General features: G+C 49.8%; 1 protein-coding gene across 3 annotated transcripts in view; it reads right to left on the bottom strand.

Annotated features, from left to right (window-relative positions):
• Window positions 1–27,945, bottom strand: part of golga4 (golgin A4) — a 297,304-nt gene that overhangs the window by 184,744 nt on the left and 84,615 nt on the right. For all 3 annotated transcript variants that reach the window (XM_072467359.1, XM_072467360.1, XM_072467361.1), the window contains exons 7-8: window positions 25,923–26,021; window positions 16,369–16,522 (exon numbers count right to left, since the gene is read on the bottom strand). In XM_072467359.1, coding sequence (XP_072323460.1) covers window positions 16,369–16,522; window positions 25,923–26,021 — 253 coding nt within the window. The remainder of the gene's footprint in view (window positions 1–16,368; window positions 16,523–25,922; window positions 26,022–27,945) is intronic.

The following is a 27,945-nucleotide window of genomic DNA, read 5'->3' as shown; positions in this document are numbered from 1 at the left end:
TCCAGTGTTAACAGAGACTAAAACAATTAGAATTATTTTGTGATATTATAAAATAAATTAAGAACGAAAAATAAACTTGAAACGTCAAATTATCATTCACCGTACTTGACTAAATCTCATTTTTCAAAATACAGTACTGAACAATTATGCAATGCCTGGCAGGGCTAAAGATTTGATCCCCATATCAACTGACCATTATCAAGAAAAAGTCCTTGAAATATTAATTGCAAAACTTCGAAGTTTTCCTTGCACAAACTCTAGAAGCAGCCATGTTGAATAAAAATAATTATTCTAGCCTATTTGTGAAACAAGGATCCTTGTGAAATGATTTCTCATGTACTGACACTCTTTTAAGGGTTAAAGCTTAACTGTTTATTTCTAATTAATGCAATTGGGGAGATTTTTTATAATTTAATATGATTCGTTGATGCACAGTAGAAAAAAAAAAAATGGGTCAACCATGAACAAGGAATTAAATTACCAACAGGAACTTCAGGCTCCAATCAGGCTCCAAGGTAAGCCTAACCTGTCGTATTTTTCATCAACATGTAAATAATTAGAATGACAAAACCCAAGACCTTCAAACTGAACAGAGCAAAGTGATAATTGCTGGAATTCACTTGTTAGTGTTAAAAATAAATCCCCAGTACTTTGGAAAACAATCAAAAACACATATTGTGGTTTAACATATATATTGAGCCAGAATTTATTGTAACCGACAAACAAATGGCACTCAACATTTGTTAGACCAGTCCTCGCCTGCTAAAGCTACAGGAGCTTTTACAAACTACAAGCTGACATAGGTGGAAGATCAAAATGGCATGGCACCCTCTACAGAGAATCTGGGATCTGTGAACACAACAAGCAACAGTGCATCTCGTTGACCAGACTGAAGAAATGCTTCTGAACAGTGGAGAGTATGAACCAGTTAAAATTGAGAATTCATACTGAGGGAGTCCAGTAGTAATTTGGAGGCAGTTTCGACAACAGTTCGGGTTGGGGGCAGGGTCAAGGGAAATGCCGAATCAGGGGAACCATAGATTTGAGCCAGGGAATTGGGATGGAAATTTTCGGAGATGGGAAGAGAAAGGAATTAGGACACTAAAAGATTTGTTTCTTGCGTGTCGTCTTGTGGGATTGAAGGAGCTGGGAGCGAAATATGGGCTGGAGCAGGGGGAAATATTTAGATACATGCAGGTTCGAGACTTTGCAAGAAAGGAGATACGGAGCTTCCTAGTACAGCCGGCTTCCACATTGCTGGAGGAGGTGCTGATGACAAGGGGACTGGAGAAGGGGGTAGTATCGGCGGTTTACGGGACTATTTTGGAGGAGGAGAAGGCGCCGCTAGAAGGGATCAAGGCAAAGTGGGAGGAAGAGTTAGGAGAGAGTATGAAGGAGGGGTTCTGGTGTGAGGTGCTCCGGGGGGTGAACGCCTCCACCTCGTGTGCGGGATTGGGGCTGATACAGCTGAAGGTGGTGCATGGAACGCACCTTACAAGGGCAAGGATGAGCCGGCTCTTTGAGGAGGTAGAAGATGTATGTGAACATTGCGGGGGAGGCCCCGCAAACCACGTTCATATGTTTTGGTCCTGTCCAAAGCTGGAGGATTACTGGAAGGAGGTGTTTAGGGTAATCTCTAAAGTGGTGCACGTGAAACTGGACCTGGGCTCTCGGGAGCCCATATTCGGGGTGTCGGGCCAGCCGGGGTTGGCAACGGGCGCGGAGGCAGATGTTGCAGCCATCCTTCGCCTCTTTGATCGCCCGAAAACGGATCCTGTTAGGGTGGAGATCAACCTCTCCACCCTGTGCCCTGGCGTGGCAGGGGGACCTGCTGGAATTCTTAACGTTTGAAAAGGTCAAATTTGAACTGAGGGAATGGATGGAGGCGTCCTACAATTCGTGGGTGTTATCCATTATGCACTTTCGAGAATTAGATCACATCGAACATCAGAGGGGTTGGGGGCTGGGAGAGTTGGGGGGAGAAGGCCTGAATGTGTTAATGGTGACTATGGGTGATTCCAGATTCCTCTTTGTCATTTGTTTATATTAACATGTGGGCTAATGTTTGGGGGTTTGGTGGGAGGATGGGATCGTTGTTATTGATATGGGGATTGACATTACATTTGTTACTGATTATTGTTTATTGCTGGGTGTAAATTTGGGAGAAAATATGGAAAAGGGGGAGAATAAAAAATATTTTTTTTAAAATAGAGAATTCAATGTCAAATCAGATGCAAGGGGCGGGATTCACCGATAAGGGGGCTAAGTGTTGACGCCGTCGTAAATACCGGGCGTCAACAGGCCCCATAGTCCACCTATTCTGCGGCCCACAAGGGGCCTGCACAGGCGCCACGAGAAGCCCCCAGGGGAGCGACCTGCGACCGGCGTCCGTTACGCGGGTCGCGTCATTGACGCGACGCCTTAAAAACACGCATCCCCCAACACAACCATTGGAGGGAATATGGCTGCCCGCCGTGCAGCGACAAGGTTCCAGTATGGCGATTTGGACATGCTCCTGGACGGCATGGGGCAGAGGGGGGTTCTGTACCCTGGACCCGGCCGCAGGACCCCAGGCGCCACCGTTCGGCGTCTTTGGAGGGAGGTGGGGGAGGCCGTCAGCGCCATCGTATCGGTTGCCAGGACAGGCGAGCAGTGCCGGGAAAAGCTGCATGACCTCCTCAGGGCAGCCAGGGTGAGTACCCAGCACTGAGCCCCTGGCACCAACCCGCCATACATGTGACACTGTCCACCCCATCCCCCCCTCCCACTAGGAGCATGGTCCAACCCCCGCCCTGACCCACATGGCTGCACCCACCCACGTCAACCGCATTGGCCGGGTGCCCTGTGCACCGATGCCATCATAGACCCGACTGCTGTGCTGCATGCGTCGGACTGCCTAACATTGTTAATGTTTGTGTGCCTCCCCAGGAGAAGAACGCCCATAACCGCAGGGAGCGGGAGAAATCCGGAGGGGATGCACCTGAATTGCACCCCCTCACCATGTACAATCAGAGAGCACTGGACCTTGCTGGCGGACCCCAGGACCAGGAGGTTGCCGATGCCGAGATCGGAGACACGCCACCAAGTGAGATCCCCCTGCCTGGCCGCGTCCCCTCACCCCCATCCACCTGTCTAACCATACATGCTGTTTTGTGTCTTACAGGATCATCCGGCGTCCCCCAGCCAGTGCCAGGGCCATGGCCCCCAGGGCGCAAGCACCAATGGAGAGGGCAGCCATCTCAGCAGCCCTGCACCCGATATGAGGCAGGATACGGACACACAGGACACGGACACACAGGACACGGACACACCGGGGACGGACACACCGGGGTCTCAGCAGTCCACCTCCCCTCTTGCTGTACCATCTGGGGAACCATCGAGGCGTGGTGATAGGGCCCGTAAGGCCAGGAAGTTACACACCTAGTAAGTTGGCACGGGTGCAGGGCACAGTTTAGTTATAGGGGCTAGGGCACATATATATAACATTTGTAATTAAATACACTGTACCACCGATGAAAGCTGCCTCTGTGCTGTCCGATGCGTGCGGGGATGGGGCGGCAACTGAGTGCCACTGTGGGTGAGGGGTGATGGAACATTGAGCCCGGTGGGTGTGACGTGCGCCCCCCCACTGGACGTCCACGCCACCTCCAACCCCAGCGAAACGACAGGACCATGTGTCCAGCTCGCATACAGGGACCACTGTTGCTCTTATTAGCCTTAGTTTTATTAGCTCTAATTCTGTCACCTTTGCTCACGAGTCGCTAGGTATCTTTCTGATACCGCCACGTGGTTCAAGCACAAGTAATAATTAATAATGCAGCACACCGCTTAGCAAATGTTAAATCAACGATCATTTATTATATACAGCAATAAATACTTATACAATAATCCTACTTCTAGACTATTACCTACTACTAAAGGCCAATACCTAACTTTGGTGATGGCCCACCAGGTCAGGGAAACGAATGGTCTATCGAATTGGGTCTGGCCTGCGGGATTCAAAAAGGCTGGTACGGGTCGATAGTCTGGAACACCTATCTGGTAGCGATCGCTGGAATAAGACTTACTTGGTTCTTCGTCGAAGGGTCTCTTGAAGGTTGCGAGTAGGAGAAGAAGGGTCGATCTGAACTTGGCCCCTATTCTTATAGTTCCCAGGGGCTTCCTGCCTCTCGGGGCGGACCTTGACCCTGCTCTCAAGTGATTGGACTTGGTCCCAATCACTGGGTTCGATATGCTCCAATAATGGGGCGATTCCTTGATCGGGGGGGTGGTCGTCCACCTTTCTTTGTCTCAGCCACTGCTGGCGCCGAAAGGTCTGGATCGGCTTTCAATTGCTAATTTGTAGCAATTGTTCCCGGGGATGATGTGCTGTTAATGGTTGCAGATATCGGTCTGGGCAGACTTCCCCAGAGCCGAATACACTGTTCTGCCTGCAGCTGTCCGTTTGAGTCCTGTTGGCTGATTTTCCCATCAGCATCTTTCGTTCGCCATTTTTGATCGGGGTTTGGCCATTTTACTCGGGAATCAGCCATTTTAGGTGGCTACACGCCCTCCTTGTGATCCTAACACGAAGCGTGAAGGATCACATAAATTTTGTTCTTTTCATTCCCTGACCGGGGGGGGGGGGGGGGGGACATCTCCTACATGGCCACTGCTCTGACCCTAGCTATGCACAAAGAATTTTTACCTAAACAATTCTAAGGGCGCTATGTCAGGCAGGGACATGCATTGACAAAATAAAAAAACTTGGAACCTCTAATTTTACCTAAATACACTAAACTCACTAAACATTGCATTATCCTATCTTCCTAAAACATACAACAATAATCACAACATTTAATATGCTCTTTCCTGGCTTGGCAGTCAAGCTCAGGATCATACATTTTTTTTGTTATGAAAAGTAAACAGTAAAAACGCAAGTGCATGTTCTTTATTATTTTGTTATAGTTCGCAGGGGTCGGGGGTCCGGTCATAACCGAATATAGGGGATCGGATCCGATATACCGGGGTTCGAGCGTGGTACGCTCTCCTTCTCCATTTGCGGAGGCGCATAGTCTGCGCTACACAGCAGAGTATCGCCAAAGCTAACAGTGCTTCAATCACGTAGGACGGGGAGTACCAGGTTATGAACCTGGCACACCAGGAAGATGCAGTGTAGCTGGTGACTGGGCTCTGGGTACTGCGGGGCAGTGAAACATTAACGGCAGGGAGGTTTGAAGTAATGGGGTCCGCGTTCCCGCGCAACCAAATGTTCATGAAAATATGTTGAGCACGATGAAGGGAGTCCTCATGGCTGTCCTCTTTCATTCTTGTGTTCTTTTATTTTCTCCGGTTCTGGAGCCTCTGGAATTCTGTAAAAACAAGCATAGTATCTGTAACTACCTTGGTTTAAAATCCGGTGTGTTAGCGTGTCTGTCCTGTGGGGCCAATTATTCCCTTATAATTGGTCACTATGTGTGACTCCCTCATTTTCTTTCCCCCAAAACAAATTTTAGGACACGGCACACTTCCCAATGACGGACCAGTGCTGATTTACCATCCAAATGTTCCAGGATGTAAATAGCATATGGCAGCAACCTAAAGGTCGCCTAAACAAATAAGAACTTTTTGAAATGAAAACTGTCAAATGAGGTGCGTATGGGCCGCGACGGGTAAGATTTGGATGGAGTCCCAGGGTAGGACGGCTACCAAAGCCGTATCTCCCCTACCCGAGCGTGTTTGACCAACGGGGGGGTCCCCAGGCAGGGCGGGTCTCACGCCGTTTCTCCACTGCCTGAGCAACCGACAAGAACGGGCAAAAATGTAGTCATCGTGGTGTGGTTGCTACAGCGATTCTATCCTTGAATCACAAGAGCAGCTACGATCGGGCGTCTGGTACCCGAACCGGTATCAGGTGAAGTGTCTGCAGACAAGCTAGTTCCACTGAACAAGCGTCTGGTCTGCTGACCAGGTATCTGCAGATAAGTTGGTACCGCTGAACAAGCGGCTGGAAAAAAAATTCTCCTGTTGGACGAACAACACAAAACAAACGTACGAACAACATAAAACATCCTGCAGGTTCCATCAGGAAGGATAACACTTCTCCCAAGCGTTTCCTTTAAACATCCTGTGGACACCTCAGTTCTCTGTTGCGAACAGGGTCGCAAAGGGGTTGGCGGTTTGGGAGTCGGACTTGAGGTCGTCCCCTTCTCCCGGGTGCCAAACTCTGAAGTGAATTAGGGCTGAAAGGGCTGCTTGATGGGAGTTGGGGTTGCTTTCGTCGTTGCGGAAGAGTCTGTAGGAATTTTCGCGGTGCCAATAAGTTGTGTTGAGTTATGTGGGGACAAAGTCAGGGTCGTCCGTGTGGTTCGGTGGTCATTGGTGAGATTTATTTAGAAAAGCGATCATGAAGAGATCACTGGAATCAAAATCGGAATTGCTGGGTGTGGGTCCGGTTGTGTGCGTGCTGTGGCTATCGTCCGAGTCACAGTCGCTGTCTCTGCTGCTGCAGTCTGTGGGCGTTCTGGGGCGGAGTGTAGATTTTGGGGGTGGAGCCGAGGGCGAGTCCGTGTCTGGGCTGGACGTGGTGGGGGTTGGTCTGGTTACGTTGGCTGTGGGCGGGGTGTGGTCTGCTGCGTCAAGCATGACGTGGTGGGCGCGGTTTGACGGTGTTCCATAAACCTTTAACTGGTTTATATGAAACCACGCAGTCTTACCATTTGGGTATTTTATTTTGTATACCGATGGGCTTACTTTATCCGTAATGGAGTACGGACCCGAGTATTTTGGAGACAGGAATGTGCTGGGGTTATATACAGACAACATCACTTGCTGTCCTATATCATACTCCGTTGCATGCACTGCCTCATCAAAACAGGCCTTGCTCTGTTTCTTTTTGGTGCCCAATTTAACTGCGGCTGCTAACTGAGCCGTTTTTACATTAGCAACTAATTGCTCCACGGCCTTCTCGTGGGTGAGGGCCGTAACTTCAGGGCTGGTCAGGTCTAAACAAGTATTCTGTCCCTTTAATGGGGCGTCCGGTCATAAGAGTGTGTGGGGTGTAACCTGTGGAGGTGGAAACAGTGTTACGCAAATACATCAGCGCAAAAGGGAGGACTGAGTCCCAAGTGGTGTTGTTCTGCTGGACCATTTTTCGGAGGGTGGTTTTTAGGGTCCGATTCATGCGCTCCACTATACCACTCGATTGTGGATGGTACGCAATGTGGAATTTTTGGGTGATGCCAAATATCGTGAGGACGTTCTGCATGACCCGTCCCGTAAAGTGAGAACCTTGGTCCGATTCAATACTGCGGGGGAGTCCCCATCTTGTAAAGGTGTGGTGGGTTAGGATCTTGGCTGTGGTTTTCACGGTGTTGGTGCAGGCAGGAAATGCTTCCACCCACTTTGTAAAAGTGTCTATGACCACCAGAACATATTTATAGCCATTCCTGCAAGGGGGCAATGGACCTATAAAATCAATCTGGAGGTTAGTCCAGGGGCCGTTAACGGGTCGGGTGTGGCTGAGGTGGGCCTTTTTGGCATATCTATCGGGGTTGTTCTGCGCACAGATAAGGCAATTCTCAATGTAATGGCTTACATCTGCCTTGAGATTTGGCCACCAACAAAGCTGTTTGAGGTGGGCTGTGGTGGGATCGATTCCCTGGTGTCCATGACCATCATGGAATAAACAAATTAATTGGTTCCTATCCTGCTCAGGAACTACATAAAGGGTGTCCTTTAACACCACACCGTCATGTGTGGTCAGCGTATTTCTGAACCTCTCGTAGGAGGCTGGAAAATTACCTTTCACAATCTCAGTGAGAGCGCTATCCTGCTTCTGTGCCTCTACTAGATCCTCAATCCTAGTCTGCGTGACCTGAACTGCACTCACTGGTGCGCTCACTGGCGCGTTTCCAAAAGGACCCATGCCTGGATCCTGCCTTAGCCAGTGCGTCGGCTTTTACATTTCCAGGGGGGGAGGAACTATGGTGGCTGCGGACTTTTATAATGCCAAAAGTCCTGTCCCGGGCTTTTTGTAAAATATGGCGGAGTAATGGGGCTGAGGGGAGGGGTTTCCCATCCGCGGAAACAAATCCTCTTGTTTCCCACAGGGGCAGAAATTCTGTAAGGCTGTTGCAGACATATAGGCTGTCTGAGTATATGTCTGCTGGGCTGGGGAAGGAATCTGGGTACTCTACTATGTATGCGATGGCCGCAAGCTCTGCTGCCTGCGCGCCTAAGTGCCCGGGGAGTTTTAATGCTATTTCCTCAAGGGCGCGTCCCTGCGCGTCCTCAACATAAATCCCGCAACCTGTTATGCGTTGCCCATCTAAGACTGTGGAAGATCCATCCACATAAATCCTAATGGGTTCACATGTGTCCGGGTGAGGGGGGCTCTGAGATGGATTACCTATTTTTTTGGGGGGTGTTTTTGCTATAAAGGGGCCTGTGTTGTGGTGTGGAGAGATGATTTCACATTCATGGGAGGTTCCGTGGTACTGTAAATTGTCCGCTAAGTATCTGTGAGTCTTTGTCCGTTTGACTGTGATGTCCCGTCCTTGCAAGAGAAGGGTCCACCTAGCTGCGCGTATTTGGCTGACGGTACCATCCTCAGGTCGTCCGTCCAGGAAAAGTTGGGTGGGGGTGTGTTCGGTCAAAATGGTGATGGGGTTCAGTCCAGTAATGTAGGAAAAGTACTGGACTGCCCAGAAAACTGCGAGCAGGTGCCTCTCACAGGCTGAAAATCCCTGCTCCACAGCATCAAAAATTCGGGAGGCATAAGCCACGGGTCTTAACTGGTCGTGCCGTTCCTGCAGGAGCACGGCTGAAAGGGTGCGGTCTGTGGTCGCTACCTCTATTGCGTAAGGGGCAAGCGGGTCTGGAACTTGTAGTGCGGGGGCGGCTGTGAGCGCCTGTTTTAATGATTCCACAGCATCCGTATGCTGCGGAAACCACTCCCAGGGGGCTCCTTTCTTTAGGAGGTCTGAGAGGGGCGCTGCCTTGCTGGCAAAACTGTCGATGTGGTTTCGGCAGTAGTCAACCAATCCTAAAAACGACCGGAGGGCTGAAACGTTCTGGGGAAGGGGCAATTTAGCGATCGAGTCAATTCTTTTATGCTCGATCTCGCGTTTGCCGTGTGTGATAATCGTACCCAAAGATACCACTTTTTCTTCCAATATCTGGGCCTTTTTGGGGTTGACTTTACAGCCAATGGAATGTAACAATTCCAGGAGTTCGGACAGAAGCTCAATGTGCTCTTCCTTAGTTTCTGTCTGCAGTAGTAGATCATCTACATACTGTACCAGACATTCGGGGCGAGAAAATATTGCTAGTCCATTTGCCAGCTGTCGGTGGAAAATGGAGGGGGAGTTGTAGAAGCCTTGTGGCAGGCATGTCCACGTGTACTGCTGCGCTTTAAAAGTGAAGGCAAATTTATACTGGCACGCCTTTGCCAATGGAATGGACCAGAATCCATTACTGACGTCCAAAACCATGAAATATCGGGAATTGAGTCCCTGTTTGAGCATGGTCTCGGGACTTGTTGCTACGGTGGGGGCTGCTGCGGGAGTGACTTTATTGAGATCCCGATAATCAATGGTCAAGCGCCATGATCTGTCGGGCTTACTCACTGGCCAAATCGGGGCATTATTAGTAGAGGCTACCGATCTTAGTACGCCCTGCTCTAATAAGCTCTCTATATCTTTTAGGATTTCTACCTCTGCTTCTAGGGTGAATCCGTACTGTTTTGGGGGTCTAGGGTCCGGTCCTGTTATTTGTACGGAGCCAGTCATCTGTCCACAGTCGTGCTTGTGGGTCACGAATGCTGCCCTGTTCTTTTGTAGGACTGCCTTAACCTGCCGGTCCGTGCTGTGTGGTGGGGTTGAACCAAAACCCGCCTACGGCGCTAATTTTGTTCATATAGTCCCCAATGTTGAGCGTTGCGGGGGCTCTGGCGGATTTCACCATCTTCCAGACACACTGGTTGACTGGATCGAAGGATAGGTGGTGGGAATTCATCAAGTCGATTCCCAGAATGTGTTCTGCTGTGTGGGGCAGGTCGACTAAAACTACGAGGTGTTTCGTGGTTATGTTTCCTATTTGAATGGGTCCAGGGGCTGTGATGTGTCCCTGCTGTGAGTGGCCTGTAAAGCCGCTGAGGGTGATAGTGGCTGTAGTGGGCCACGTGTCCTGAAAAAGGGTGGAGGAATTTATGGTGGTGCGGGACCCTCTTGTGTCCCAAAGAAACTCGATAGGCTGTCCCCGAATTTTCGCTGCGACTACGGGTCATCCTGACCTATCCCAAAGGGTATCGCAGACCCAACTGGGGGAGCCCGTACACCGTCAGTCCGTTCCGGTCAAGTCCGTCTGATCCGAACGGGCGCTAACGCGATGGATGGGCTCTGCCCTTTTCTTACTCAGAGTGCCTGTTTGCTGGGCTCTCGGTGGCTATTTGGGGGCATTGCACTCTTTTGCAAAATGTCCCAACTGTCCGCAGTTGTAACATTCTTGCGATTTTGTTGGGGGGCTGATCTTTCCCTCATTTACCCAGGCGGGGTTGTGAGGTGTGGCTTTTACTGCCTGCATGTCTGCGGTTGCTTGCTTTTCCTCTGTGGTTTTAGCGGCGGGTCTATTGTGAACAGACTGCTCCCAAATGCAGGACAATCTTTTAACCACCCACTTCTCGTTATGAGCCTCCTCCGAGGGATCATAACTACTACAGGCATTCTGTCCTGCCTCTGTGGCATGGGAGATAAGGGTGCGGGTCCATTTGGCCATATTGTCTGGGGACAAATGGGCATGGTCTAAGTCTCCAAAAACGGCTTTGAAGTGAATCCACAGGCGTCCTGCGAACGCTGTGGGGTGGTCGGACTTCTTCTGCCTACACTCATTTAGGCCATCTACGGGGTCACCCCGGTTATACTTGATCGCATCCATAATCGCGGTATGCATTTCTGCAAGGGTGCCTCCTCCTACGTTCTGTGGGTCGCGAAGGGCTGTTGCTACCGATGGATCTAAACTTAGAACCATGAGCTTTACATGCTCTCTCTCATCCAGGTCGTACATGGTCGCCTGATGTTTGACGGTGGCAAAGAAATGGTGTGGGTCTGAAGCGGGGAGGAACGGTGTGATTTTTGCACACGCGTCCCATAATTGGGTCACTGTGAGGGGGGTGGAATATAGGAATTCCGCCTCGTCTGATGTGACTGTGCGGTGGGTTGTTACAGGGTTCATCGGAGCCTGAACTACCTGCTGTGTGGGGGGTGGGGGTGGGGGTGCTTTTCTCCTTTGGGGCTTTCCCTGCGCACATGTTCCTGAACATATCTCTGCGCTGTTTCCTGTAATTCTTCCCAATCAGGGCCGTCTTCCTGGTCTAATTTTTCCCCAAAAGTTTCTTGAAATCCCTTTTGGACAGAAAGCAGTGACTGCAGGTCTGCAATTTGCTTCCGGCACTTTGCAAGGCCTATGGTGCTCTGCCTTTGTTATGTGGTTGCAGCGTGGAGCGTTCTCAAGGCTGCCGTGAGATCACTACATTGTTTCTGTAGCGTCTCCACCTGCTTCTCTGTTTCTTTCTTTACCAGGACTGCACGCTGCGTGTCCCTTTTCGTACTGGGACTGGAAACTACTCAAATGCGCCAGACAAGACTGGTGACCCCGTTTGGCGTCAGCCACCTCTTCGTCCTTTGCTGCTAATTTCCGCCTTAATTCCAGATTCTCTTTCTCCACCTCGCATACATCGACTTTACTCATACGATGTATGCCCTCTACTTCTTTGCGGAGCGTCCTGACGACCTCCTCTGTGCCTCGCAATTGTGCCAGACAGGACACAATGCCATCGGCTTGCGAGCTTTTGCTAAGTTCTTTTTATGGATCTCACTCATGTTCTCCCACCAAGTATGCCCTATACTTCGTCATTATTACAGAAATCATTCCATATGGGCCATCCTTTGCCCTTGAGGTATTTCCGAATTTCCTCTTCCCAAGTGGGGCACTGTCCCACTCTACTGCTGCTGGTCGCTGCGACCGCAAATTCCTCGGGGTTCATGAGGCGTTGCATTTCCTGCATGGCCATCTCTCCTATCCGCTTGCTTCGGTTAAATTTGGAACAGGGGGCTAAGGTGGTGTTGTAGATGCGGGTACGGCTTGCGCTAATTTCTGAAAATACAGACAGTTTTGACGCAACAAAAATCTATCAGTTTTACCTGATAGCCCTGTTAGTTTCGCATGCATACACACACTTCCGAATTATGAATTATTAATCAGAACTGCTTGAACACTTGTGGTTTTTTGTTTCCAATTGGATTCTAATTCAAAATTTCTTGGGTTCTCCCGGAGTGGTTTTCCACTTCTAGATCGGGTCCCGTCAGGATGTCACCAAAATGTTGCTCTTATTAGCCTTAGTTTTATTAGCTCTAATTCTGTCACCTTTGCGCACGAGTCGCCAGGTATCTTTCTGATACCGCCACGTGGTTCAAGCTCAAGTAATGAATAATAATGCAGCTCACCGCTTAGTAAATGTTAAATGAACGATCATTTATTATATACAGCAACAAATACTTATACAATAATCCTACTTCTAGACTATTACCTACCACTAAAGGCCAATACTTAACTTTGGTGATGGCCCACCAGGTCAGGGAAACGAATGGTCTATCGAATTGGGTCTGGCCTGCGGGATTCAAAAAGGCTGGTATGGGTTGATAGTCTGGAACACCTATCTGGTAGCGATCGCTGGAGTAAGATTCTTCGTCGAAGGGTCTCTCGAAGGTTGCGAGTAGGAAAAGAAGGGTCGATCTGAACTTGGCCCCTATCTTTATAGTTCCTAGGGGCTTCCCGCCTCTCGGGGCGGACCTTGACCCTGCTCTCAAGTGATTGGACTTGGTTCCAATCACTGGGTTCGATATGCTCCAATAATGGGGCGATTCCTTGATCGGGGGGTGGTCGTCCACCTTTCTTTGTCTCAGCCATTGCTGGCGCCGAAAGGTCTGGATCGGCTTTCAATTGCTAATTCGTAGCAATTGTTCCCGGGGATGGCTGATTAAAATGCAGATGGCTGGGTTGATGTGCTGTTAATGGTTGCAGGTATCGGTCTGGGGCGACTTCCCCAGAGCCGAATACACTGTTCTGCCTGCAGCTGTCCGTTTGAGTCCTGTTGGCTAATTTTCCCATCAGCCTCTTTCGTTCGCCATTTTAGATCGGGGTTTGGCCATTTTACTCGGGAATCAGCCATTTTAGGTGGCTACACCACGCAGGTGGAGGGTGTTACTGTGGCCATGAGTCAGACATTGTCTAATGATGTGGAGCTCAGAGCTCAGCGCAGAGCGGGCTGTTGTACTGTGGTGCCCTTGACCCTGCTCAGCAGACCCCCCCCTCCCCTCAAGTTGGTGATACATGTGCCAATTAAACCGTCCCGTGCTCGTTGGCCCTGCCAGTGGCGGAGTGCAGCCTCCCGTCCATGTCCAGCCCCCACGTCCCGTACATTGCCTGCCTGCCACCCCCCGCCCTCCTCCTCATCTGGAGAGGCGTGCCCTTCCTCGTGATCCTCCCCCTCCCCCTACTCCAGCACATTGCCCCGGTGCTGGGAGAGATTGGGGAGGACGCAGCAGACCACAACAATGCGACCGACCCACCTTGAGTCGTACTGGAGGGTCCCATAAGAGTGGTCCAGGTACCTGAAGCGCATCTTCAGCACTCCAAAACACCTCTCGACCACACCACTGGTTGCACAATGGGCCTCATTGTAGCGATTCTCCGCGTCGAACTGTGGCCTCAATATAGGTGTCATCAGCCACTACCGCAACAGGTAACCCTGTCGCCCAGTAACCAGCCCCGCAGCTAGGGGGGGGGGGGGGTCCCTCGAACATGCCAGGGACGACCGATTGCGCCAGGATAAACGGGTCATGGACACTGCCCAGATACCGGGCGCAGACGTGCAGGATCTTCTTCTGGTTGTCACAGACCACCTGAACGTTCATGGAGTAGGACCCCTTCCTGTTCATGAACATTGGCCTGTTATACGATGGTGGCCGCAGGGTGACGTGCACCCCAGCAATTACCCACTGTACCATGGGTATCGTGGCGACGGCAGCGAAGCCCCCTGCCTGGGCATCCTGGTGAGCGCGGTCCACAGGGAACTGAATGTAGCGGTCCGCAAGGTCATACAGGGCGTCAGTCACTGCACGGATGCGCTGATGCACCGATGCCTGCGAGATGCCGGACAGGTCCCCACTCGGCGACTGGAACGATCCCGTTGCATAGACGTTGAGGGTGACCGTCACCTTGGCAGCCACCGGGAGAGGGTGTTTCCCCCCTCAGTCCCAAGCGGTGTCAGGTGTGCAATCATGTGGATATGGGCAACTGTTTCCCGGCTCATCCAGAGTCTCCACCTGCATGCCGGGTCCAGGGGTTCCTGGAAGGACATGCGGCGCCGGTACACACGAGGCCCCATCAGGCGCCTCCGTGGCATCACCTACCGCCCCCCCCACCCCACCCACCCACTCACCCCCCCCGGTCCTTCTCCTCATCGGCATCCTCCTCCTGTGGCTCCCCCTCATCTTGGTCCTCCTCCTCCTGTCGGGCAGGCGGCCCTCCAGCCTGAGTGGCTGCCACCTGCCCCTCTGCAGCCCGCTTCTCTGCTGCAGCCTCCACCTCCTCTCTGTGACACCCCTGCTCCTGCTCACACAGGGCTGTATGCAGGGCAGCGGGCCCCACCACGGCTATGAACATTGCTGGAAGATGGTCAAACATTATGATCTGCATGGGGTGACGGTAGACAAAGTTTCATCATGATGCAAAACCGCCTCCACACCCAGGTACCATGGGTTACATGGACGCCCGTGTTGGCAGCTCGCGCCCCAGCCATGCATGCTCCCCACCCACACCCCTCGGTGCCCCGACTCCTGTCACCCATCCATCCTGCCAGTACCACTGTTTAATAGCACTACACTCACTGGGGGCTGCCGTGGGGGAGGCCCTGGATCCACCCGCCGGTGGGTGCTGCCGGCTGGGTGGGGTGACCCGTGAAGGGTCCGGCACTCATCCAAACGGCCGAAAGGCTCAGCCAGCGCCCGGGGTGGGTGCCCATCAGCATGGCCGCCGTAATGGCATCCGTGGCGTTGGCACCGCCCTGTCATGGCAGGTGGTTCCCAGCCACCGCGACTGTCTCCCCCCTTCCCCAACACCCCCCCCCCCCCACCCCGCCCCCCCCCACGGCTGCCACGGATGTGTCCGTTTCGCCAGCCCCAGGTCCCCCCACGCCGACCCCAACCTCCTCCGGCCGCCTTATCAGCCATCACGTCTGCTGACGATTTTTTATAGGTGGTAAGAACCACGCTAGCGGGACTTTGGCCCACCCGGGGAGCAGAATTGTTCGGGGCCCAGAGAATCGCTCATCCAGCCAACTCCCGTGATTCTCCAGGCCTTGCGGCACCCGCCGCAACCTGGCGATATTTGGGGTTGCGGAGATTCGGTAACCGGTGTCGCGGGCCGTTTCGCCGTAAATGCCTATTCTCTGGCCGAGCGTCGACTCGGAGAACCCCGCCCAAGGGGAGAGATAGAAGAAAAGATAAGATTGAAGGAGAAGCAAAGAAAGTAAAAGTGAAACAAATTATAATCTATTAAAATTTGCAACAGCTAAAACCGTGTAAAAGTTTTTTTTTTTTTAAAGTGTCAGAGAGGTTGTTGGCCAGTAATTGAGACGTGTCACAGTTAGAATAGCACTTGCGCAATGGACAAACTCCAAGTGAGTTTAGTCTCCAACTACAGTACAGGAACTTCGTCCAGCTCATTGCATTTGAATGGGGAGCTTTTTTAAATAATAATCTTTATTGTCACAAGTAGGTTTACATTAACACTGCAATGAAGTTACTGTGAAAAGCCCCGAGTCGCCACCTTCCAGCGCCGGTTCGGGTACACATAGGGAGAATTCAGAATGTCCAATCCACCTAACAGCACGTCTTGCGGGACTTGTGGGAGGAAACCGGGGCACCCGGAGCAAACCCATGCAGACACGGGGAGAACGTGCAGACTCCGCACAGACAGATAGCCAAGCCGCTAATCGAACCTGGGACCCTGGTGCTGTGAAACAACTGTGCTAACCACTGTGCTACCGTGCTGCCCACAGCTAGACAGCGAGAAGCTATTTTAAGCTACATTACCAAGAGCAAGTTCTGGATTTTTACATTTAACGACCATTTGCCTTCATCTAAAGTTGAAGTCTGATTTTTGCATAGATAACAATCAGAGTCCCAAGTCTCACTATTTTTACAGTAAATTCCAACACCATATCTCTTACGGGAAACCCTCCATCAGAGTGTTTCCGCATTTGCAACCAGGAAAGCTTTGTTTCCAACATTTTGTTAATTTAGCTTCAGGTTACATGAAAAACGTCACCTCCTAATCCATCAGGACTGTCTGTGTTATTTTCCTCATTGTTGGGACTCTCTTGAACTGCTTCTGTACTTTCCATCATGGATGCTTGAGTTGTAGATTCCTGCAAATCTGTATTTGTTCCTCCCAGTCCCATCCTTTGCTTTAGTAATGATACCTGAAGACACAAAATTCTCAATGTGAACAGAATGAAGAGCTCTCCTGACCAGTGTCGCAACATTAGAGGTAGACCATAGGTCTCCTTCAAACTATTCAGCCATTCAATAGAAAAGCAAAATACTGAAATAAAAACAAAATGTTGAGAACACTCAGCAGGTCTGGAGGCATCTGTGGAGAGAGACACACAGAGTTAACGCTTCAAGTCCATACACAGTAACCCAGTGTGGTCACACAAAAGCCCTGTATAAATACAGCAAGATTTTATTATTTTTACACAACAATTTCCCACAATAATGATCACTTATACTATTATTTGCCTTCCTTATTGTTGCTTTATCTGCATGTCACTTTGCAGTTCATGTTTAAGACACCCAAATCCCTCTGAACACCAAAATTTAAGTTTATTGCCATTTAAAAATAAAATGATTTTCTTTTCTTCCTGCCACATTATATTCAATCTGCCCCCTACTTGTAAAGATGAAATGGAGGGTGCCTAAAAGTCTATTAGATAAGAACAAAGAACAAAGAAAAGTACAGCACAGGAACAGGCCCTTCGGCCCTCCAAGCCCGTGCCGACCATGCTGCCCGACTAAACTACAATCTTCTTCACTTCCTGGGTCCGTATCCCTCTATTCCCATCCTATTCATGTATTTGTCAAGATGCCCCTTAAATGTCACTATCGTCCCTGCTTCCACCACTTCCTCCGGTAGCGAGTTCCAGGCACCCACTACCCTCTGTGTAATACATTAATGGTTACTCTATGCACTAAGCAGAACAACCATGTGTTCCACTCTCTCCAATCACCAGTAATGCACACCCTGAGGAGTTCAATTTCATGGAAAACTCTGGGGCTCTGACTCCTGGACAAGTGGCTGGAAGAACATCAATATGACCCAGATTTTTGCAGATCTTAAAAACTTACATTAAGATTAAGTTAAGCACAAGACCTATTCGTCAGTGCGCTGCTAACTAAATGAAAGTACAAAAATTAATCACTGGAACTAAATCCAAGTACAAGTTAATTGCACATCGGTAGCAAGATGCAACTGTTTGGAAACATATTTACACTTGTTGTGGAATTATGAGAATGGAAATTGTATTTAAATTCAGTTGCTATCAAGCTGAAGATGACTTGTTTTGTAGTAATGGTAAACACTGCAGCCTCAACGTGTAACACCAAGACTGGAGACATGTTGGTTCAATCTTTCATACCATTAAGGTTCTTCGGCCTGGACTAGTTGTGAAGGGTAGTGCTAAAAGCTGGATATTGTTTTTTCACTGAGTTTTGTGGAAACTAAATAAGGAGCCTCCAGTTTGCTGCAGTCAGTCAGTAGCAACATCAGTGGCAGAGAGAAGAAAACTGCCACCTTAATTTCTGCCCTCAGAATCCACATTATACTATACAAAGCTTCAAACATTCAATAATTACAAAAGATACTTTACATAAAGTAAAAATGATCACATTATGAATTAAAACATAGATGGAATTCAGTTAAGGAGAAAATGTGAGACTGAACTACACTAATTATATCTCTGTGACATGCAGAAACCATGTAGAATATAAAAACCTGATCATCAAACACGGGCTTGTGTGCAGATCAAATATTATAAACAAGTCAAATGTATTTTTAAAAATTGCTATTAAAGATCTTTTATGTTCCTTCAGGTATATATGCACTCAAGCAAAACATAGATGAACACAAAATCCAGATACACAATGAAAATCTAAGTTAGCAAGGTGACAAAGTGGCAAAGTAAAAAAAAAAATGTTTTAATTTGTTCATAGAGCATGAGCGCCACAGGCTGCACCAGCTTTTTTATTTATTTTATATATTTTATTGAAAATTTTTGGTCAACCAACACAGTACATTGTGCATCCTTTACACAATATTATAACAACACAAATAACAATGACCTATTTTATAAACAGAAAATGAATAAATAATAAATAACAAAAATGAAAACTAACCCTAATTGGCAACTGCCTTGTCACAAGTAACACTCTCCAAAAATATAATTTAACAGTCCAATATATAATTATCTGTCGCACCGACCTATACATATTATACAGTATATATTAACAACCCTGAGAGTCCTTCTGGTTCCTCCTCCCCCACCCCCCCCCCCCCCGATCCTGGGCTGCTGCTGCTGCCTTCTTTTTTCCATTCCATCTATCTTTCTGCGAGGTATTCGACGAACGGTTGCCACCGCCTGGTGAACCCTTGAGCCGACCCCCTCAGGACGAACTTAATCCGCTCTAGCTTTATAAACCCTGCCATGTAATTTATCCAGGTCTCCACCCCCGGGGGCTTGGCTTCCTTCCACATTAGCAATATCCTACGCCGGGCTACTAGGGACGCAAAGGCCAAAACATCGGCCTCTCTCGCCTCCTGCACTCCCGGCTCTTGTGCAACCCCAAATATAGCCAACCCCCAGCTTGGTTCGACCCGGACCCCTACTACTTTTGAAAGCACCTTTGTCACCCCCATCCAAAACCCCTGTAGTGCCGGGCATGACCAAAACATATGGGTATGATTCGCTGGGCTTCTCGAGCACCTCGCACACCTATCCTCCACCCCAAAAAATGTACTGAGCCGTGCTCCAGTCATATGCGCCCTGTGTAATACCTTAAACTGAATCAGGCTTAGCCTGGCACACAAGGACGACGAGTTTACCCTGCTTAGGGCATCTGCCCACAGCCCCTCCTCGATCTCCTCCCCCAGCTCTTCTTCCCATTTCCCTTTTAGTTCATCTACCATAGTCTCCCCTTCGTCCCTCATTTCCCTATATATATCTGACACCTTACCATCCCCCACCCATGTCTTTGAGATCACTCTGTCCTGCACCTCTTGTGTCGGGAGCTGCGGGAATTCCCTCACCTGTTGCCTCGCAAAAGCCCTCAGTTGCATATACCTGAATGCATTCCCTTGGGGCAACCCATATTTCTTGGTCAGCGCTCCCAGACTCGCAAACTTCCCATCCACAAACAGATCTTTCAGTTGCGTTATTCCTGCTCTTTGCCACATTCCATATCCCCCATCCATTCCCCCCGGGGCAAACCTATGGTTGTTTCTTATCGGGGACCCCCCCAAGGCTCCAGTCTTTCCCCTATGCCGTCTCCACTGTCCCCAAATCTTCAGTGTAGCCACCACCACCGGGCTTGTTGTGTAGTTCCTCGGTGAGAACGGCAATGGGGCTGTCACCATAGCCTGTAGGTTAGTCCCCCTACAAGACGCCCTCTCTAATCTCTTCCACGCCGCTCCCTCCTCCTCTCCCATCCACTTACTCACCATTGAAATATTAGCGGCCCAATAATACTCACTTAGGCTCGGTAGTGCCAGCCCGCCCCCCTATCCCTGCTACGCTGTAAGAATCCCTTCCTCACTCTCGGGGTCTTCCCGGCCCACACAAAACCCATGATGCTCTTTTCGATCCTTTTAAAAAAAGCCTTCGTGATCACCACCGGGAGGCAATGAAACACAAAGAGGAATCTCGGGAGGACCACCATCTTAACCGCCTGCACCCTCCCTGCCAGTGGCAGGGATACCATATCCCATCTCTTGAAATCCTCCTCCATTTGTTCCACCAACCACGTTAAATTTAACCTATGCAATGTGCCCCAATTCTTGGCTATCTGGATCCCCAGGTAACGAAAGTCCCTTGTTACCTTCCTCAACGGTAGGTCCTCTATTTCTCTACTCTGCTCCCCTGGATGCACCACAAACAACTCACTTTTCCCCATGTTCAATTTATACCCTGAAAAATCCCCAAACTCCCCAAGTATCCGCATTATTTCTGGCATCCCCTCCGCCGGGTCTGCCACATATAGTAACAAATCGTCCGCATACAAAGATACCCGGTGTTCTTCTCCTCCCCTAAGTACTCCCCTCCACTTCTTGGAATCCCTCAATGCTATCGCCAGGGGCTCAATCGCCAGTGCAAACAATAATGGGGATAGAGGGCATCCCTGCCTTGTCCCTCTATGGAGCCGAAAATATGCAGATCCCTGTCCATTCGTGACAACGCTCGCCTATCCATGACCACGCATCGGGGCCCTATACAACAGCTGCACCCATCTAACATACCCCTCTCCAAAACCAAATCTCCTCAACAGCTCCCACAAATAATCCCACTCCACTCTATCAAATGCTTTCTCGGCATCCATCGCCACTACTATCTCCGTTTCCCCCTCTGGTGGGGGCATCATCATTACCCCTAACAGCCTCCGTATATTCGTGTTCAGCTGTCTCCCCTTCACAAACCCAGTTTGGTCCTCGTGGACCACCCCCGGGACACATTCCTCTATTCTCATTGCCATTACCTTGGCCAGGATCTTGGCATCTACATTTAGGAGGGAAATAGGTCTATTGGACCCGCATTGTAGCGGGTCCTTTACCTTCTTTAAGAGAAGCGATATCGTTGCTTCAGACATAGTCGGGGGCAGTTGTCCCCTTTCCTTTGCCTCATTAAAGGTCCTCGTCAATACCGGGGTGTGCAAGTCCACATATTTTCTATAGAATTCGACTGGGAATCCATCCGGTCCCGGGGCCTTTCCCGCCTGCATGCTCCTAATTCCTTTCACCACTTCTTCTACCTCGATCTGTGCTCCCAGTCCCGCCCTTTCCTGCTCTTCCACCGTGGAAATTCCAGCCGATCCAAAAAGCCCATCATTCTCTCTCTCCCTCCCATCCGGGGGTTGAGCTTCATATAATTTTTTATGAAATGTCTTGAACACTCCATTCACTCTCTCCGCTCCCCGCTCCATCTCTCCTTCCTCATCCCTCACTCCTCCTATTTCCCTCGCTGCTCCCCTTTTCCTCAATTGGTGTGCCAGCAACCTGCTCGCCTTCTCCCCATATTCGTACTGTACACCCTGTGCCTTCCTCCATTGTGCCTCTGCAGTGCCCGTAGTCAGCAAGTCAAATTCTACATGTAGCCTTTGCCTTTCCCTGTACAGTCCCTCCTCCGGTGCTTCCGCATATTGTCTGTCCACCCTCAAAAGTTCTTGCAGCAACCGCTCCCATTCCTTACTCTCCTGCTTTCCTTTATGTGCCCTTATTGATATCAGCTCCCCTCTAACCACCGCCTTCAGCGCCTCCCAGACCACTCCCACCTGGACCTCCCCATTATCATTGAGTTCCAAGTACTTTTCAATGCACCCCCTCACCCTTAGACACACCCCCTCATCTGCCATTAGTCCCATGTCCATTCTCCAGGGTGGGCGCCCTCCTGTTTCCACCCCTATCTCCAAGTCTACCCAGTGTGGAGCGTGATCCGAAATGGCTATAGCCGTATACTCCGTTCCCCTCACCTTCGGGATCAACGCCCTTCCCAGCACAAAAAAGTCTATTCGCGAGGAGACTTTATGGACATAGGAGAAAAACGAGAACTCCTTACTCCTAGATCTGCTAAATCTCCACGGGTCTACACCTCCCATCTGCTCCATAAAATCTTTAAGTACCTTGGCTGCTGCCGGCCTCCTTCCAGTCCTGGACTTCGACCTATCCAGCCCTGGTTCCAACACCGTATTAAAATCTCCCCCCATTATCAGCTTTCCCATCTCTAGGTCCGGAATGCGTCCTAGCATCCGCCTCATAAAATTGGCATCATCCCAGTTCGGGGCATATACGTTTACCAAAACCACCGTCTCCCCCTGTAGTTTGCCACTCACCATCACGTATCTGCCCCCGTTATCCGCCACTATAGTCTTTGCCTCGAACATGACCCACTTCCCCACTGATATAGCCACCCCCCTGTTTTTCGCATCTAGCCCCGAATGGAACACCTGCCCCACCCATCCTTTGCGTAGCCTAACCTGGTCTATCAGTTTCAGGTGCGTTTCCTGTAACATAACCACATCTGCCTTAAGTTTCTTGCGAGTACCCGTGCCCTCTTTATCGGCCCGTTCAGCCCTCTCACGTTCCACGTGATCAGCCGGGTTGGGGGGCTTCCTACCCCCCCCCATGTCGATTAGCCATCCCCTTTTTCCAGCTCCTCACCCGGTTCCCACGCAGCTGTATCTCCCCCAGGCGGTGCCCCCCCCGCCCATCCCCTCCCATACCAGCTCCCCCCTCTCCCCAGCAGCAGCAACCCAGTAATTCCCCCCTCCCACCCCCCCCCCCCCCCGCTAGATCCCCCGCTAGCGTAATTACTCCCCCCCATGTTGCTCCCAGAAGTCAGCAAACTCTGGCCGACCTCGGCTTCCCCCCCCGTGACCTCGGCTCGCACCGTGCGACGCCCCCTCCTTCCTGCTTCTCTATTCCCGCCATGATTATCATAGCGCGGGAACCAAGCCCGCGCTTCTCCCTTGGCCCCGCCCCCAATGGCCAACGCCCCATCTCCTCCACCTCCCCTCCTCCCCCCATCACCACCTGTGGAAGAGAGAAAAGTTACCACATCGCAGGATTAGTACATAAAACTCCTCTTTCCCCCCTTTTTAACCCCCCTCTTCGCCCCCCACATTCGCCCCACCACTTTGTTCAAACGTTCTTTTTAATAACACGCTCATTCCAGTTTTTCTTCCACAATAAAAGTCCACGCTTCATCCGCCGTCTCAAAGTAGTGGTGCCTTCCTCGATATGTGACCCACAGTCTTGCCGGTTGCAGCATTCCAAATTTTATCTTCTTTTTATGAAGCACCGCCTTGGCCCGATTAAAGCTCGCCCTCCTTCTCGCCATCTCCGCACTCCAGTCTTGATAAACGCGGATCACCGCGTTCTCCCATTTACTGCTCCGAGTTTTCTTCGCCCATCTAAGGACCATTTCTCTATCCTTAAAACGGAGGAATCTCACCACTATGGCTCTGGGAATTTCTCCTGCTCTCGGTCCTCGCGCCATCACTCGGTATGCTCCCTCCACCTCCAACGGACCCGCCGGGGCCTCCGCTCCCATTAACGAGTGCAGCATCGTGCTCACATATGCCCCGACGTCCGCTCCCTCCGCACCTTCAGGAAGACCAAGAATCCTCAGGTTGTTCCTCCTTGCGTTGTTCTCCAGTGCCTCCAACCTTTCCACACATTGTTTCTGATGTGCCTCATGCATCTCCGTCTTCACCACCAGGCCCTGTATGTCGTCCTCATTCTCGGCTGCCTTTGCCTTCACGACCCGAAGCTCCCGCTCCTGGGTCTTTTGTTCCTCCTTTAGCCCTTCGATCGCCTGTAGTATCGGGGCCAACAGCTCTTTCTTCATTTCCTTTTTGAGCTCTTCCACAAAGCATTTCAAGAACTCTTGTTGTTCAGGGCCCCATGTTAAACTGCCACCTTCCGACGCCATCTTGGTTTTTGCTTGCCTTCCTTGCCGCTGTTCTAAAGGATCCACTGCAATCCGGCCACTTTCTCCTCCTTTTTTCATCCGTATCCAGGGGGGATTCCCTTCTGGTTTACCGCACAGTGCTTTTAGCCGTCAAAATTGCCGTTGGGGCTCCTATCAAGAGCCCAAAAGTCCGTTTCACCGGGAGCTGCCGAAGCGTGCGACTCAGCTGGTCATCGCCGCACCCGGAAGTCCCGGCTGCACCAGCTTTTATTGCCCATCCCTAATTGTCCTCGAGCGGGCAGTTGAAAGTCAACCACATTGCTGGATCTGGATGTCTGGGTTTGGAGTCACATGTACGTCAGATCAGGTAAGGAAGGCAGATTTCCTTCCCTAAAGGAAGAGTTTTTACGACAATCTACAATGGTTTCATGGTCATCATTAGACTTTTCATTCCAGATTTTTACTGAATTCAAATTTCACTATCTGCAGTGGTGAGATTTGAATCTAGGTCCCCAGAGCAATACTCTGGGTCTATGGTTTACAAGTCCAATGACAATACCATTACACCACCGCATCCCCCCAATTAAATGGACACATCACACTGTCTATTCGCTAGCACGTCTGTTTTTCAATAGCAAGATCAAATTTACTGAAAGACTTCATTTTTGTTAAAATTATTGAAATAGCTCATCGCTAAGAACTAAAAAATCGACACAGTTGCAGTTGACCTGTAGCCCAAGTGTCAACAATAAAACCAATTAAGGGAACACATGCCGTGGAAATTCTAATTTTAACAAATTTGCAAACCCCTTTCAAGCACGGCAGCACGGTGGCATGGTGGTTAGCACAATTGCTTCACAGCTCCAGGGTCCCAGGTTCGATTCCCAGCTTGGGTCACTGTCTGTGCGGAGTCTGCACGTTCTCCCCGTGTGTGTGCGTGGGTTTCCTCCGGGTGCTCCGGTTTCCTCCCATAGTCCAAAGATGTGCAGGTTAGGTGGATTGGCCATGCTAAATTGCCCTTAATGTCCAAAATTGCACTTAGTGTTGGGTGGGGTTACTGGGTTATGGGGCTAGGGTGTGGGCTTGGGTAGGGTGCTCTTTCAAAGAGCCGGTGCAGACTCGATGGGCCAAATGGCCTCCTTCTGCACTGTAAATTCTATGATTCTATAAGATATGAACATGACAATTAATGGTTATCGAATTCCTCAATTTCTATCAGATCAGTCACAAAAATTAAAGACTTTATTTCTGCAAGCAATTAATGGACATCAGCTGCACAATGGGCTGGATTCTGCGCTCAACAGCAAGTCTGCTAGCGGTTTGTTACACTTGCCACAGACTTGCTTTGGATTTTGCACTGGAATTTACTGTTAATTAGCGAACCAAACACTACAGTACCCTCGACAGAACATCTGAGACCTGCGCGAATGGATCTGCAACCGTGTATCTCCTGAATCAATAAGACTTCAGAATTGTTATTCAGGAACGTGGAGCCTGAACCTGTAAGTACCAGTTAGAATACTGAATCCAACGTCAGGTTTGGTATAAAAAGCAACATGCAGAAGGAAAGAGAGATTGGATAAAGAAGATTTAAAAAAGTTAAACAACAACAAATTGAATGAGACAAAATGATACTCCATGCTTCTAAAGTTAATTTTCAGTGTGCTATGGTCAGTTGGCAGTAATCAAGATTTAACAAGTCATTAAAAGGGCATTTGTAGAGGAATGGACAAGCCCTGAACATCCTGGGAAAAGTTCGCACTTATCTGCTAAGTGCTGCAACTTCACACTATTCAATGCATTTGAAAGGTATATCAGTTGGCACGCCACTATTATCGCTCAGCTTTTGGGGGAGCACCGCAGCTCAGACAGCAGTTTCCTGAGTTCTATATTTAATTACGCATGTGCAGTTGCTAGAAGTTGCTGTCCAAGTTCCATGTAAATAATGATGAGCATTGTTAGCCTCACCATTTTCTGAACCACAAATCTGGCTCATTAGGTGCCTGTAGCTGCTGAGTTTAAAAACTTAGAGCATAAACCAAGCATCTGAAACCAGAACACCAGGATCACTTCCTTGCACAATTAAAAGAACATGTTAACCAATTTAGCTGTCATCTGGCATTTAGTGACTGCTGTGTAGTTCTACCTGTGTCTGTAGAACACCAATAAGTTGGTCTTTCTCCTCCAGGGCAGCTTCAAACTCATCCTGAATATGCTTCTTAGCTTGTTGATCCATTTGCAGTTCCTAAGAATTTAACAAAGAAAATTAATGGTGACACAGATTTAGCTTTTTTCTGACATTTCAACACTGGGACAAATTGTATTATATTGCTTTTCCAACCCTTAGAATGGGTTATAAAGAAAATGGAAAGCAAAGCACAGGTGACACTAACAAATCCTGGAGGTGAAGCACAAACTCCTCTTGCAATGGATCAAAGAGTCAAAGGTTCAAACTCCTTCTCCTCACAATTAAACTGAAGATGTTAGCATCACTACTGTGCAATGGAAGGCAAAAGAGATTAAACCATTTGAGGACATGGCTAAAGGCAGAGAAACAGTCACGTTTGTTTCCAAGACTTGGAATAGGTGACTGGTCTATTGAGCTCAGTCACAGGTCAGGGAGTTAGCAACGGCTGTTCTTGACAAAACAAATAAGACAGGCAATGCATCAGTGTTCATTCACCCAGAATGTTCTTACCACCAACCCCACAATCTTATCAAGCAATCATAGAAAATAGGATGAGATGCCCACTCTCCCCATTACTGTTTGCCATGGCCATAGAACCCTTAGCAACGGCTCTGAGAGCAGCGAATACCGCGAATACCTGGAGGGGAATAGTGGTTGGGGGGGGGGCGCACAGGGTCTCTCTCTATGCGGACGATTTGCTGCTTTATATCGCGGACCCAGTGGGGGGGATGACCGAAATCACGGAGGTATTAGGAGAATTTGGGCGATTTTCAGGCTATAAGTTAAACATGGGAAAAAGCGAGATGTTCGTGATTCAGGCACGGGGGCAGGAAAGGAGGCTGAAGGAGCTACCTTTTAAAGTGGCTGGGAAGAGTTTTAGGTATTTGGGGATTCAAGTGGCCAAGGATTGGGGGCAGTTTCACAAGTTAAATTTGGGCAAAGCAGTGGATCAAATGAGAAGGGAATTTTGTAGATGGGACATGCTCCCACTGACGCTGGCAGGGAGGGTTCAGACGGTGAAGATGACTGTCCTTCCGAGACTGCTTTTCTTTTTTCAGTGTCTCCCGATTTGTCTTCCAAAGGCTTTTTTCAGAAGTATTAATGTGGCGATATCGAGGTTTATATGGGCAGGTAAAACCCCAAGAGTAAAGAGGATACTCCTGGAATGGGCCCGCGGGGAAGGGGGATTGGCTCTCCCGAGCATTATCAACTATTAGTGGGCTGCCAACTATCGATGGTCAGGAAGTGGGTAGTGGGGGAGGTGTCAGTCTCGCGGCAGATGGAGGCAGCATCCTGCAAAGTACGAGTCTGGAGGCTTTACTGACGGCGCCCCTGCCGTTCTCGGCGGCTCAGTACTCCACAAGTCCTGTGGTGATGGCAGCCCTGAGGGTGTGGGGGCAATGGAGGCAGCATATGAGACTGGAGGGGGCATTAATGTGGTCACCGATCTGTGCCAATCACCGGTTTGTCCCGGGGGGGCTGGATGGTGGCTTTAAGGTATGACAGCGGGAAGGGATTGAGAGGTTTGGGAATCTATTCATCCAGGAGGGCTTCGCGACCTTGGAGCCATTAGGAGGAGGAGTTTGACTTGCCGGGAGGGAACGGGTTTCGGTATCTTCAAGTGCGGGACTTTGTATGGAAACAGGTCCCAAGCTTTCCTCGCCTCCCCCTGAGGTGACTACAGGATAAAGTGCTGTCAAGTTGGAAGTGGGAAGGTTTCGAACATATACAGGGAATTGTTAGAGTGGGAAGGGGCCCCTATCAGAGAGGTGAAGGGGAAGTGGGAAGAGGAGTTGGGAGGGGAGCTGGAAACTGAACTGTGGGGAAAAAGCCTTGAAAAGGATAAATTCATCCTCATCCTGTGCTAGACATAGCTTGATTCATTTCAAGGTAGTCCACAGGGCCCACATGACGGTAGGTTCTTCAAGGAGGTGGAGGACAGATGTGGACGGTGTGGGGGTAGCCCGGCAAACCATGTTCG

Source organism: Scyliorhinus torazame, chromosome 11 (assembly GCF_047496885.1).
Source record: "Scyliorhinus torazame isolate Kashiwa2021f chromosome 11, sScyTor2.1, whole genome shotgun sequence".
Taxonomy (NCBI): domain Eukaryota; kingdom Metazoa; phylum Chordata; class Chondrichthyes; order Carcharhiniformes; family Scyliorhinidae; genus Scyliorhinus; species Scyliorhinus torazame.
The sequence above is the reverse complement of the archived record's forward strand: the minus strand, read 5'-3'. Positions and strand labels throughout refer to the sequence as shown.